This window comes from Pygocentrus nattereri, chromosome 4, assembly GCF_015220715.1.
Source record: "Pygocentrus nattereri isolate fPygNat1 chromosome 4, fPygNat1.pri, whole genome shotgun sequence".
NCBI classification, from domain to species: Eukaryota; Metazoa; Chordata; class Actinopteri; order Characiformes; family Serrasalmidae; genus Pygocentrus; species Pygocentrus nattereri.
The window spans coordinates 6,038,693-6,053,964 of NC_051214.1; the positions used below are offsets into that span (position 1 = coordinate 6,038,693).

The window sequence follows — 15,272 nt, forward strand, 5'->3', positions numbered from 1 at the left end:
TGAGGTCAGGACTCTGTGCAGGCCAGTCAAGTTCTTCCAAACCAAACTCGCCCATCCGTGTCTTTATGGACCTGCTTTATGCACTGGTGTGCAATCATGTTGGAACAGGAAGGGGCCGTCCCCAAACTGTTCCCACAAAGTTGGAAGCATGAAATTGTCCAAAATCTCTTGGTGCTGAAACATTAAGAGCTCCTTTCACTGGAACTAAGGGGTTGAACCCAACTCCTGAAAACAACCCCACACCATGATCCCCCCTCCACCAAACTTTACACTTGGCATAATGCAGTCAGAGTACCGTTCTCCTGGCAACCGCCAAACCCAGAGTCATCCATCAGATTGCCAGACGGAGAAGCGTGATTGGTCACTCCAGAGAACACGTCTCCACTGCTCTAGAGTCCAGTGGCGGCGCTTTACACCACTGCATTCGACGCTTTGCGTTGCGCTTGGTGATGTAAGGCTTGGATGCAGCTGCTCGGCCATGGAAACCCATTCCATGAAGCTCTCTACGCTGTTCTTGAGCTGATCTGAAGGCCACATGAAGTTTGGAGGTCTGTAGTGATTGACTCTGCAGAAAGTCGGTGACCTCTGCTCACTATGCCCCTCAGCATCTGCTGACCCCACTCTGTCATTTTACGTGGCCGACCACTTCATGGCCGAGTTGCTGTCGTTCCCAATCGCTTCCACTTTGTTATAATCCCACTGACAGTCGACTGTGGAATATTTAGTAGTGAGGAAATTTCACGACTGGACTTGCTGCACAGGTGGCATCCGATCACGGTACCACACTGGAATTCACTGAGCTCCTGAGAGCGACCCATTCTCTCACTAATGTCTGTAGAAGCAGTCTGCAGGCCTAGGGGCTCGGCTTTATACACCTGTGGTCATGGAAGTGATTGGAACACCTCAATTCAATGATTTGGATGGGTGAGTGAAAACTTTTGGAAATATAAGTAGGGAAAAAAACACTACGGATAATAAGGCTGATCTTCTGGAAGAAAACATTCTGAAAGCCTGTGTGCTTTTCAGTGTCTCACCTCGGAGGTACTTGACTTTCAGATATTCTGAGCTGGCTTTCTGGCCCAGCAGAGGGTCATTGAGCATGACTTTAGTCTGAGCCTTTATGCCTTCGTAGAACTGTCCCATTGCCACATGGCTCAAGCCCTTCATATACTGACACACCTCATTATACGGCTCCAGCTGCAGGCATCTCTGCAGGAGAAACAGATAAACAAGAAGGTCAACAACAACAACAGGGTAAATGATTTCACCTTAATGTTCCCAAAGGCTGGGTTATGCTGTATGAATGGACATTCTGACTGCCAGTGCTAGACACATAGTACTGTTTTTAGGTTTAGACAGCCAAGAAAACCATTTATTTAATAATAACAACAATACAGCACCATAGTAAACCTAAATAATCTTGTAAATTGTATAACATAGTAGACATTTAAAAAAATTTTTCAATATTAATATTTTGGATGGTAGCTGCGAATGCTGGGGTTCCTCCAGTCAAGCCTTGGAAATAGTTACAGGGTAATTCAGGCCTAAAATCAGCATTTAATATTGCGCAATATTCTGTGGCAAAGCACTGCGACCTTTATCCTCATCAATTTTTATAAATCTGTATCCTTTTTTGTACACCATATCAATTTTAGCTTTTCACTTCATTATTAACTTCATATTAACTTCAATATACATCGTCAGAAGGGGGTTTTCCTTCCCTCTTTAAACTTGGAAATAACATTTAGAACATGTAATTTGGCCACAGGGTCCATTTAAGCCAACACCATCACATACAAAAATCACAATGCATTGTTAAATGTTTATTTGTTTTTTTTGCTGTTGTCAGAACAAAACCTTGTATCTCCAAAATGGTAATTTTACAGAAGAAGGAAAAAACCTACCTTACCTTTAATGCAAGTCAATGGAACCAGAATTTTTTCCAAGTCATTTTGGGTCATTTCTTTTGGTCCGTTCTTGATCAAATTCACACACAATATAAAGGACAACAGGAATTTTCAAATTACATAAAAAAATTGAAAAACGTATAAAAAATAGAGATACAAGGTTTTGTACCAACAGCTAAATTTTATTCTAACATTACTGTGCTTGCCTTAAAGTTGCCGATGGCGTCCTGCAGGCTGCCGTGGTGATAGAGCATCATCCCTCTGAGCTGCAGAGACTGGAGGTGATTCTGGTTCAGCAGCAGAGCTTTCTGGAAACTCTCCATAGCATTGTCAAAATCACCCAGCTCCCTACAAACACAAACACCCAAAAAACACTCACACTCACATAAACGGAGCGATCCTGATGAACAGATGTGCAGCGCCGTCTAACCTGTAGGCTTGAGCCAGGCTTTTGTGTGCGTCGATAAAGTCCGACTTCAACTTCAGCGCTTCTTTAAACGTCTCAATGGCCTCCTGCACACAGACAAGAGCTGCTCAAAAGAGACATTCTCCATGTTTTCATCTCACTCTGAGAGTAATTAACTGGGGAGCATAAGGGAAAAATAATACACACAAGTATTCACAAGCAAACGCTTAAAAAAAATAATATTGCGTTTTATAATGCGTCGCCTGAAAATGTAGAATTGAATACGATAACAAAAAACCACAAACATTCTAGTGCTTTTACACAGTTTTACAACAGTTTTACAAAGTACAAAAATAAGTGAAGCAAAGAAGGTAAGGTCTTTAATACTGGCAATTATTTTACACTGAAAAAGGTGCTGCTGCAGCATAAAGTAAAGCTGTACATGATATAAGCATCATAGAAAAAACAGAAGCTTAGCTGTGCTGGATCACCACACATGCAGAGGTTTCTTGGTTTTACTATGTGATTGTCTAGAAATATCAGTCAGAATAGTATTAGTCAACGTTACTAACTAATATGCCCCAAAACATGACAAAACCTGGCTTTTGAACTTTATACTGGTAACAATCTAGATGGTCCTTTTTCTTCTTTCCAATGAACATAGTGTCCATTATTCCCATAAACAATGTACAAGGTTGCCTCGTCAGATCACAATACGCGTTACAGCCAAATCCAGTAATGAACCTGGCCACTAACCACACACACCTGGAGTATGCGAAACGTTCCTTTATGCACACATGTAGAGGACTGCATACCTTGAGTAGTCCCCTGTGGAAAAAGGTGAGGCCTTTGTAGAGCATGGCGATGGGCTGGTTCCTCTTCAGCTCCAGAGACTGCTGGAAATCCTCCATAGCAGCAACGTAGTCCTGAAGACATCAGAACTGATCACTTTTTGCACAATAATTTCATTAGAGCTTCATTTTGGACAAGAATTTTACCAGAACACTCATTCTAAGTATTCAAATTTACCAGAACATGATTCTGATGAATCATTCTGGATGCTGAACATTAAATCATTAAATCACTTACAGCTTCCTGTGTGTCATACTAATGATTTAAAACCTGTATTAGGGTCCTTTTACAGAAACATTCATTTCTGTGTCCCTTTATGGTTATATTATGCTTTAAAAACATGTTACGGTTACAATTTATTAATATTTTAAAATATAACTAAGCTATTTTAACAATTTAGCAATATTGGATTTTAAATCAAACATATAGAATTCCAAGCACCACAGAAGAGCTCGTCCTCACAGTCATGTGTAAAGGGTGAGGCAATATTTTGAGGTAAAAACATGACTTTTTTGGCAATTACATGACTATATAATATATATGATTTAAATGACAAAGAAATCTAATTCCAAATAAATATTATAAAATATATAATGAAAGTTGTGGTGCCCACAAGGAGTCGTGTAACTGGTGTTACTGCGTAATGAAAAAAACTCTTATTTTGAAATAAAAATCACACTGATGACACTGCTCGACTTCCTTTTACCTGTTTTCTGCGGATCTATGAAGAAAAGCACAGGGTGAGTCCACTGTGTCTTTTCAGTTATCAGAAATTTTCTTATTTAGCTCAAGATTTCATATGAAGCTTTTAGTCGAAGTCACTGGTGTGACCTGCTTTATTCTTAGGTAAATGTGAAAAAATAGAATATAAATGGATCAATTACACATTTTAGTGGATGTTCCATGGTGACAACATCAAATCAAATCAAATCAAATTTTATTTATTTGTAGCGCTTTTCACAACGGATGTTGTCACAAAGCAGCTTCACAGAATTTCGGAAAAGACAAAGTTTCAACAGGACTGTAAGAATGTACAAAACCCCCCCGGTGGGCAAGCCAGGGGCAACAGTGGCAAGGAAAAACTCCCTCAGAACTGAGGAAGAAACCTTGGGAGGAACCAGGCTCACCAGGGGGGACCCATCCTCCTCTGGTCAAACTACCTACAAGTGATTATACTACTAATAGCAGTGGTTTGATGCTCTGTAGGAGCCGTTTTATAAAATGTGTTTGTCATTAAAAATGTCTCTGGTGTTACCTTTATTATGTGTAACACCGATGACCATCAGTAACACCAGTGACTAGTATACAGAGATAAAAAGTGGACGTTTCTGTGGGTGCAGATCTGCTTTTATATTATTGAAAACACTGATTTGAAACTTTTGAACACTTGCATATAATCTGTGTTGAAAACCTCAGTGTATTCTGCATCTCTCGCACTCTATCCTCGTCTGTAGAGGTGGGCGGTTGGTTTGCATGCGTCTACATGAGGAGATGCAGCGTGTGTATGTACCTCTGAGATAAAGAGCAGTGTCCCTCTGTGGCGGTACAGTCTGGCTGAAGGCTGCAGCTGGATGGCTTTAGTGAGGTCACTCAGAGCTTCACTGATACGGCCCAGAGGAGAGAGGATCTACAATCACACACAGGAACTTCGCAGTGAAATAACACAGTAACACATAGGTCAGTTATTGCTACCTGCACTGCTCAATCCTACACAGACATGCGAATATCAACTACAGCTCACACTATGGGTTCACCATCAGAGTCAGGCAAGAGTCTTTACTGCAGTCCTGCTTAATGTACCAAAAGTCAAGTGCTACTTTTACTGGAGTAATATTTTACCTTGGGTATCTCTACTTTAACTCAAATACATGATTTGTGTACTTCGTCCACCTCTGTGGCTAGGCCTTCAGGAGCTCAACTAAAGGCCTAGCATGTCAGATTAACATAATTAGGAATGGACCGTAGAATCAACCAATCATATTTTGATTTTACAACCCAGTTTCCAAAAAAGATGGAACTTGGAACTGGCGGATCTCATCCACCCCTGGTGCTCTGCCACCAAGGAGTTTTCCAACCACCTTGGCTATACCTCAGCCCGAGTGATGGACGGACCCTCGCTCGGATCTCCAAGCTCTGCCTCCTCAAGGGAAGCATCGCTGGTGGGATTGAGAAGATCCTTGAAGTATTCCTTCCACCGTCCAATTACGTCCCCAGTCGAAGTCAGCAGCCCCCCAGCCCCACTGTATACAGTGTTGGTCGGGAACCGCTTTCCTCTCCTGAGGCGCCTGGCGGTTTGCCAGAACCTTCTTGGTGCCTGTCGATAATCTTTCTCCATGGCCTCACCAAACTCTTCCCACACCAGAGTTTTTGCCTCAGCAACCGCCGAAGCCGCAACCTGCTTGGCCCTTCGGTACCCATGTTTTGCCTCCAAAGTCCCACAAGCCAACCAGGCCCGATAGGACGCTTTCTTCAGCTTGACGGCTTCCTTTACCAGACGTGTCCACCAACGGGTTCGGGGGCTGCTGCCACGACAGGCACCTACAACCTTGCAGCCACAGCTCAGATCTGCTGCATCGACAATGGAGGCACGGAACAGGGCCCACTCGGACTCTGTCACCGGCCTCCCTCGGTATGCGGTCAAAGCTTCGTCAGATGTGGGAGTTGAAGATCTTTCTGGTAGGTTCCTCTGCTGTTTGGTGATTAAGCACAGACAACAGTCAGAGCCTGTTCCCCGACCCGAAGGCGCAGGGAAACAACCCTCTCGTCCACCAGAGAAAACCCCAACGTACAGGCGCTGAGCCCACACCAGCCCGACGCCTCTCACCCTGGACAACTCCAAAATGGAATAAAGTCCAACCCCTCTCAAGAAGGTCTGTTCCAGAGCCCCCGCCATGTGTTGAGGTGAGCCCAACTATATCTAGTTGGTATCTCTCAGCCTCATACACTAGCTCGGGCTCTTTCCCTGCCAAAAAGGTCACGTTCCACGTTCCAAGAGCCAGTTTCAGTAGCCGAGGATCGTAACACCAAGGCCCCCGCCTTCGGCCGCCACCCAATCCACATTGCACCAGACACCATACAACATATTTATATACAATATATTGTAATTCATTGACATCTGACAGGGTTTAAATGATTTGCACATCATTGCATTGTTTTATTTACCTTTTGCACAGCTTCCCAACCCTTTTTGAAAATGGAGCTGTGAGCTGTGCAAAAGGTGGGACCCATTTTCTGAGGGGGGGGGTGACCAAACACGAGCCGTAGTCTGACCAACTTTCAGTTAGTTGTTAGGAATATAAAACTGCAGCAGGACTCTTTACAGACAGACTCACTGCAAAACTGTTGTAAGATATGTATCATCAGGTACAAACTCCAAGTACAAACATGGAAGCTTCCAAGAAACTACTAGAATCCCGTAGGTGACCTAGCAAAAATCAGCATGATCATTGAGATGTTTTTCCCTCGTTTTTGACTGCGTTTTGACACTGATGGCCCAAAGAAGGCCAGGCTCTAACATCTTCATCACTGATGTACACAATATTCAAGACACACATCAGGAGTCCAGTCTGGAAACATAACATGATTAACAGATTAATTTATACAGGCTGTTATGCGGTAAAATAAGCGTGTGTAGAACACACAACTGCTTCGTGTGATGTAGAGCAGGATGCGAATGCCATGTGATGCACTGTGAAAGTGAGTCGGTACCTCTGCTCTCTGCTCATACACTTCTGGCCTGTTGGGCTCCAGTGTGATCACTCTACTCAGCTCGTACAGAGCCAGGTCAGCATTCTTTATATCCTACAGACAAAGAGACAGAGAGATAAGGAAAGAAGAAAAATAGGGGCTGATACAATATGGCTGCAATAAGTGTAAAACACTGATTAACTGTCGATTACATCCATGGATTACATCCAAAACTGGGCGAGGCTTACAGAACACCAGCAAACGCCCTATTCAATCTGACGAGGAACGGCAGCACACGACTCAATTTTTGTCAAAATATCTACATTTAGAGTTTGTTATTCGTCTTAAATTATACGCATCTTCAAGGCTGTGACAGTTTTTTAATTTTCTACCAAATATTATCTTGAATATTTGAATTATTCTATAAGAATAAGCTCAAGATGGCATTTCACTTTTATAATGATTTTTTTTAAAAAAAGCATTGATTACTGTTGTCGTATTCTTAAATTACTATTATTATTAATATTATTATTATTTTTATTAGTAGTAGTAATAAATGGTACAAAAAACATCACTGATAAACACTGAAAAAACATCACTGATGCCAGTTTTTTGGTGAACTCTTGGTGAAAATCTATATAACAACAGTTTTTTTAAGCCACTCTTATCAACACTTTAATCTCACAGCATGTGCTAAACTCAGCTCTGTAAGTCTGAACTCCCAGTGCAGTTTAAATACGTTGCGTTATGTCCCGGATAGATGGCCCAGCACACTCTCAGGCTTAACTGCAGCAAAGAGAGGCTAGCCAGCAATCCAGAGCAGCAGGAAAAGCATTTGATATTTGCTATTAAAACCAACATTATCGCCTCAACTTAGAGCTCTGACGCAGGCAGGTAGGAACTCGGGGGTCTCAACACGATCTACCTCTGATTGCTGAGGAGAGAGCACCATAGCTTAGAGAGCAAAGGAGCATGAGAGACATGAAAATAAGACAACTATAATTAGTGTGACATGCAGGTAGATTTTACTGTTCCACTGAGATGCTACTGGTGCCTCGTTAGCATTCAGCATCATAAAGAAAGCCTCGTTTCCCGACTGATAAAAACCAACGCACCAATGCATAAAAGTAGGTTAAAATTCCAGTTTTTCCCAATTTTATTGAATATTAAGCTCTATTTATTTTGTATGTGTGTCAAAGCTCAAACTGTTAGGGCAGGGTTAAGTTAGTAAACGGCACCATAAAATAACAAACCGCATATCGCTGCTGTCGGAAGAAAACCTCGTATCTCCAAAAAGGTAACTTTACAGGAGAAGGAAAAAACCTACTTTACTTTTAATGCAAGTCAATGGAACCAGAGGTTTTTCCAAGTCATTCTGGGCTGTTTCTTTTGGTCCATTCTTCATGAAATGTAAAGGGTAGCAGGTATTTTCAAATCATGCCAAAAACTGAAAAACGTCAAAAATAGAGATATGAGGTTTCCGTCCGACAGCAGCGATATGTAGTTGTGCACTAGCCTTGGACCAATAATTGATATTATCGAATATCGTGATAATATAAGTGCCAATAATATGTTTTCTTTCATGTGTCACATGATTTTCTTTATTGCTTTGTCTTCATTTCATTCTGACAAACCGCAATGCACTACATGAACTGTAGGGGGCGATAAGGATTCTGCTGTTTTGATTCACTATAAATGAAGTTAAAATAGGTTGACTCTCATATAGAAAGAGGTTTACACTGTAACAGAGCAGAGTGAGAGGATATAAGATGATTGTAGAGTTAATAAAACCTGCGATGTGAGGTGAGCCTACACAAAGTCAATGGCATTAGAAAAGCCTGGCGGTTGTCTCGAGCACATTAGTATCGTTTATACAGGCACATTTCCTGCTGACAGTCGGTTGTTGGAGTGCACTAAAGGCACTGAGTCACATATTTGGCTCTGCCTCCTCAGGCAGTGTAATCAGAGCTCGTCCTAAAACAGCTCCTGTAAGCACTTCCTACAGCCAGACGAGGGACAGCAGAGGTGACATCATACAGCAGGTAATGCAGGCTGCAGACAGGCGGCCAGGAGAGATGGGCTTTTTTTGTCTGGAAACTAAAGCAAACCCCTCATTTTCATGGTTCTATCACTGAACTGCGCTCAAATACCAGCCAAAAATTTAGAGACATCTAGTTGGAAGAATTTGTCATTGTTACTTACTGTTCTTCGTCATCGTGTATTATGTTATATTACATTATTGCAGTTTTCAAATGAAAGTAGCTTAGCAACCACCTGGGACAGCACAGCAACAGCTTCGTCACGCCAACTTTGCTCAAGAACTTTCCCCTTCTGGTTTTGAATATCACTTACTTTACACATTTTAAAATAGAATAAAATCGAATAGACATGAAAACTGAAAAGGGCTATACAATGAGGTTGGAATCATATCAGTTCTGGCAGAAAACTACTTAAAAAAAATGATCAGCAGCACAAAGATGTTTAAACTCGACTGATATTTTGCGATATTTGATGATTTGATGCTGTGCTGGTGCAACTTTACTGATAACATATTTTAAGCAAAGTTTTTGTTCTAGTAATTAGTTCATACGGGGCATCAATTTCACTCTTGTACCGTCTGAACCGACTGTATCGTAAGAGCATTATTTCTATTAAAAATGAGACATTATTTCACCGTGTAATGTGAACAGGGCTGGGAGCAAATTCACGTATCTGGGGCTGGATTCATGAAAGTGTCTTAAGAAAGAAAATCTTTATTTTGTTTTAGCTTTACTCTTAAGAAAAAGTTAAGTAAACTGTTACTCTTCAAATAACTTACAAAATCTTACTTGAACCAACGTATCGCTGCTGTCAGAACAAAATCTCATCTCAAAATCAAGATCTCCATTTTTGTCATTTTTCAGGGTTTGGACTTGATTCGAAAGCATCCGTGGTCCTGATCACATTGTGTGTAAATTTCACAGTGAATGGACCAAAATAAATGACCCAAAATGACTTGGAAAGACGTCTGGTTCCATTGACTTATAATAAAAGTGAAGTATGGTTTTTCCTTCTCCTGTAAAGGGACCATTTTGATCTAACAACAACAACAACAACAACAACAACAACAACATCTTATTTTCTCTTCTTAACTAATTTCTTCATAATAATTCTAAGAGCAAGTTGTATTCTTGAAAATATTATATTCTTAAATGTGCTCTTTTGGTCCGTTCTTCATGAAATTTTCACACAATGTAAAGGGTGATAGGTATTTTCAAATTATGTCAAAAATTGAAAAACAACAAAAACGGAGATATGAGGTTTTCGTCCAACAGCAGCGATGTGTATTTGAAACTGAAATCTTAGTTTACAGCAAACCTAAACAATCTCTGCAACAAGCCAATGTGAAGAAGTTGTACACTAGCCTTGGACCAATAATTGATAAATTATCACAATATTCGATAATAAGTGCCAATATTATGTTTTATTATGATTTTTTTTTTTTATTGCTCCGTCTTTATTTATTCTGACAAACTGCAATGCACTACAGGAACTGTAGGGGGCGATTTTCTGCTGCTTCGGCTCATCCTCATCCGTCACCCACAGTTCTAAAATTTTTCAATGAAGATCGTTTCCTGTTGGCTGATTCTTCCACCATCACCTCTAGTTCTTGTTTGCAACATTTTTTTAAATGTTTGATTTGAGGTTTTTTGTCCATTTCGCTCCTCTGAGTGGATTAAACTACATAACAGAAATAACAGCTAATACAAATTCACAATGCATGTTGCAACATTTATGGTAAGCTGTAAAGCGCAACTCATAATGAAGATTATTTCAAGAGAAAATTTGAGAACTTTGGAAACTTTTTTTCTCGAGAATTGCATTTAAGCACGTTCTTATGAACCTTAGTGTTTGTCTTAAGAAAGCTTTCATGAATCTGGCCCCTGTTCTTCTGACCATCCTTTCTTTCACCCATCTGAAACACATATTAACCACAATATCTTACCTGTAAGCTCTTTTTCCCGTAGGCTATCCCTCTCCCGTACATGGCACTAACCAGCTCCGGATCTCCCTGAGGATTCAAACACTTTTACATTAGTTGTTACTAATTTTCCATCTAAAACAGCTTTACTATTCACACCTGTACAACAGTCGATCAGCCAAGGCGGAGCTACTAGGCTAATGTAAGGTTACACCCCACCAACAGACTTGCTTATGTGGTTTGTGGCAGCGTCTGAGTTTACATGCTCACTGATGGAAATCTGGTGGAAGATCTCCGTTAACCTGCTCACCACAAGTAATCTGATCGCTTAGTGTAGACATTACCATGACAACGAGCATCATGAGAGTCCAGAGTGAGATGAGCAGCAGTGAGCAGTGCTTGTGTTTTTGATTGCTTTAAAATGATGCCAGACTCAGGAAAACGTCCTTCACATGTCCTTATGAAAGGCCAAGAGGAAGACGTCATGTTCTGAGTCACTGTAGATTCTTTGTAAATGTTCAGTATATTTAAGTAACATTCAACTGAATTGTCATTAAATGCCACTGGACTTGAAGCTGAATGTAACTTAGAAGGTTCACTATAGATGCCCAGTCTGCCTTTCAATAACATTCAACTAAATACCCATTAAATTCAACTGAAGTTCAGTGTGAAAGAGTTTATTAAATCTATCCCCGACCCTAAACGTAACCCTAACCTTAACCTCAAGATAAAAAACCTACACCTACTCCCAAACCCAACCATAATGTTGTTCATAATCAACTGAGGATCACCAGAAAGTTTGTAGAGCATCCATAGGGGACCATCCAAGTAAAGTCTGACCCTTTTTTTTTTTTTTTTTTTTTAACCACGGCCCCTTAGGGGCTCCATAAAAATGAACTGTTCCATGAATGATTTGACAAAAAAAAAATATATATATATAGAGAATTTACACTTTCACCCCATGTAATCGATCAGTTAAGACATGTTTGGTATCCAAACTGTGCTTCTTAGTTTTTTATACAGAAGCTACGAGGCCAACATTGCTAACAAATGACGTCAATAGCCATCCAAATATTTTCTTTAAATACGTCCCAAAACATTCTTTCAACACACTAAGACTGCATGCGTTAAGACCCACTAAACCACTTAAGGTCACGGAGACTTGTTGATGTGGTTAAGGATGCAGTTTGACTTACTGTTGATTTCAGAGTAAGACTCATAGTAAGTCTGACCTTAATGAAGAGCTGGCTGCGATCTGAGGGGGTTGAGAAAGATTTGGGAGATCCATTTACAGAAAAGATTTTGGAGACTGCTGAAGTTAAGTGATACCTTCTTTAATCCCACAAACGGGGAAATTCCACCTCCGCATTTAAACCATCCATCAAGTGAAACACCACATACACACTAGGGGGCAGTGAGCACACTTGCCCGGAGCGGTGGGCAGCCCTATCCACGGCACCCGGGGAGCAGTTGGGGGTTAGGTGTCTTGCTCAAGGACACCTCAGTCATGGACTGTCAGTCCTGGGGATTGAACCAGCGACCTTCCGGTCACAGGGCCAGATCCCTAACCTCCAGCCCACGACTGCCCCCAAGTCTGTGTCTGTGTGCAATGTCTGAGTCACAGCTCCAGTGCTACACCAATATTTGGACTCCAAACGTGTCCTGGCTGACCGACTACATCGATGGTAAACAGAATTTTTGTGATTTTTTCCGCTGAACCATCCTTTTAACACACAGCAGTTAATACATGAGACGTGAACTGACCTGCAGTAAGAGGGAGAAGTGTTTGATGGCTTCATCGTAGAGCCCGTTGCCGATGAGAACGTATCCTATGGCTGTAAACCCGACAAAAAAAATCCACATTGTTATGACCCGTCACTCATAGTTTATGCGCGAGAGAGCATTTAAAGAGCAGGAAGGCCGTACCGAGCTCTTCGTTGGTGTTGTGGTCATCGACAGGGAACGGAAAGCGACGCTGCTCCACAAACAGCCTGGCCTGGCTCTGCAAAGACAGACACAAACAGCCACTCCATCAGCCATGTGCACTGGAAGCTCCTAATGAAGGTCATTTATGCTCGGTTTCAGTTTTCAGCAAGAACTGACCAAGTAAACGGCCAAAGCTGCTGCGGCAGTTTTGGAAAATAGCAACAAGGAGAACCTTTACCTTTGGTAAACCCGATTCAAGCACTAAAACAATTCACCTATATGAGTAAAGCTGTTTTCACAAGCAATATTTAGAATTTCTAAAAGCGGATTTTTTCAGCTTTCGGGCCGAATTCCCGCTTTACACAGTGTCCATATATTTAAGAATATATGCAGAAATGAAGAAAATGCCCACAGACCCCAGAAGGTTTACTTAACTGGGTTTATACAGTAACTCCAGCTCATTGATAGGGTGTTGTTAGATAGTTGCTATGGCATCCCAGGTGGTTGTAAGGAGTTGCTAGGTTGTTGCTATGGTATTCCAGATAGTTGCCACTGTGTTGCAAGGCAGTTGCTATGGCATCCCAGGTGGTTGCAAGGTTGTTGCTATGGTATTCCAGAGTTGCTATGGTGCTGCTATGCATTTGCTATAGTATCACAGATGGTTGCAAGCGGTTGCTAGGTTGTTGCTATGGTGTTCCAGATAGTTGCCACTGTGTTGCAAGGTAGTTGCTATGGCATCCCAGGTGGTTGCAAGTGGTTGCTAGGTTGTTGCTATGGTATTCCAGAGTTGCCATGGTGCTGCTATGCATTTGCTATAGTATCACAGATGGTTGCAAGCGGTTGCTAGGTTGTTGCTATGGTGTTCCAGATAGTTGCCAAGGTGTCGCTTTGCATTTGCTATGGTATCCCAGGTGTTTGTAAGGAGTTGCTAGGTTGGGGCTATGGTATTCCACAGAGTTGCCATGGTGCTGCTGTGTGTTTGCTATGGTATCCCAGCTGGTTGCAAGCGGTTGCTAGGTTGTTGCTATGGTATCTTAGGAGGTACTGTTTTAAAACATCAGTGCAAATCCCCTTTAACCTGATAAGCTGGGCCTGACTGGAATGCAGAACGTTAATTACTGTAACACTTACCAGAATCTTCTCTGCATTCAGAGAGAAAACCGACTCGCACGGTGGACTGCTGCCCTCCTCACAGTCAGGGTCCTCCAGCTGAAGCACAGCAGTTTCTGACAAAAAATAAGACCATAAAAAATAAAGGTCTAAATACTCAAGTAGCTGTTTGTTACGTTGGTATTCATTATTTAATTATATTAATTAATTATATATTATATCTATGGCACCTCATCTCAGACAGCTACAAACTGCACTGCTTTCCAGGTGGCTACTAGGGCTGAACGATTAATCAATTTACACTGAAATTGCAATTAGAGAGAGAGAGAGAGCACAATTTTCAGATCGTAAGAGTTGCAATTTCAAAAACTACTGCCTAAATGACCAACAACGCTGTCTCAGTTTATAAGAGGGGAAATTTGACTTTATAACACAGGGCTTCTGAACCGCCTGTAGATGAGTTAGACCAATCAGAGGCAACCAAACCCCCATGTGTTGTGACATCACAACCACAACTTACTGGCAGTTCGGCAAACCTCAAACAGAAAAGGTGGATATTCTGATCTCCATGGCAAAAAAAACAGGCCTGAACTTCAATTTAGAGAAAATAATCTCAGTTTAAATCGCAGTATCAATCAGAAAAATCGCAACTAGACATCTTCCCCATATCATTCAGCTCAAGTAGCCACTGAAGTTAAAAGAGTGAAGATGCCTAAGCAAACCCACCTGTAACCCCTTAAATGGCCAGGGCCCACCAGCAGGCTGAAAGTTTATTACACACTGCTATAACCTAAGAATAGCTCAGCCTGTTTGCACTGATGTCCCTGTAGTTACTCAATAATAAGAATTAGTATGTAATAAGCTTGAGACTTTAAGGGGGTTCATTTAATAAGAAGACATGAAAACCGCTCAACCGGCAATAGGAGGTTGGTGTACTATGGAGGCCTCGTCATGTAGCTGCTTCTGGAGATATTCAAGTCAAGTCGAGTCAAATTCAGTGATACTTATTAGTCCCACAAACTGGGAAATTTCACCTCCGCATTTAACCCATCCGTGAAGTGAAACACCACATACACACTAGTGAGCACACTTGCCCGGAGCGGTGGGCAGCCCTATCCACGGCACCCGTGGAGCAGTTAGGTGTCTGGACACCTCAGTCATGTACTGTTGGCGCTGGGGATCGAACCAGCAACCTAAAGGACACAGGGCCAGTTCCCTAACTTGGGAACACGGTCCTCGAGGGCTGGATCCCTGCACAGTTTGGTGATCATCCTGCTCCAGCACACCTGATTCACTCGTCAGCTCAATTAGCAGGTCTAGCTGGCGTGCCAGACCAGGGGCATCACCAAACTGTGCTGGACTCTGGCCCTCAGTTCCCCAGTCCTGGTTTAAAGCTTCACAGCAGATACAGATGATCTGTTTA

At 41.8% G+C, this 15,272-nt stretch overlaps 1 protein-coding gene across 2 annotated transcripts in view; it reads right to left on the reverse strand.

The window, feature by feature from the left end:
• The window catches only part of ttc13 (tetratricopeptide repeat domain 13), a 36,128-nt gene that overhangs the window by 17,878 nt on the left and 2,978 nt on the right, over positions 1-15,272 (reverse strand). For both annotated transcript variants that reach the window (XM_037537750.1, XM_037537749.1), the window contains exons 2-11: positions 13,871-13,965; positions 12,740-12,815; positions 12,578-12,648; positions 10,838-10,903; positions 6,874-6,966; positions 4,676-4,792; positions 3,129-3,239; positions 2,338-2,420; positions 2,114-2,255; positions 1,035-1,209 (exon numbers count right to left, since the gene is read on the reverse strand). In XM_037537750.1, the coding sequence (XP_037393647.1) occupies positions 1,035-1,209; positions 2,114-2,255; positions 2,338-2,420; positions 3,129-3,239; positions 4,676-4,792; positions 6,874-6,966; positions 10,838-10,903; positions 12,578-12,648; positions 12,740-12,815; positions 13,871-13,965 (1,029 nt within the window). The remainder of the gene's footprint in view (positions 1-1,034; positions 1,210-2,113; positions 2,256-2,337; positions 2,421-3,128; positions 3,240-4,675; positions 4,793-6,873; positions 6,967-10,837; positions 10,904-12,577; positions 12,649-12,739; positions 12,816-13,870; positions 13,966-15,272) is intronic.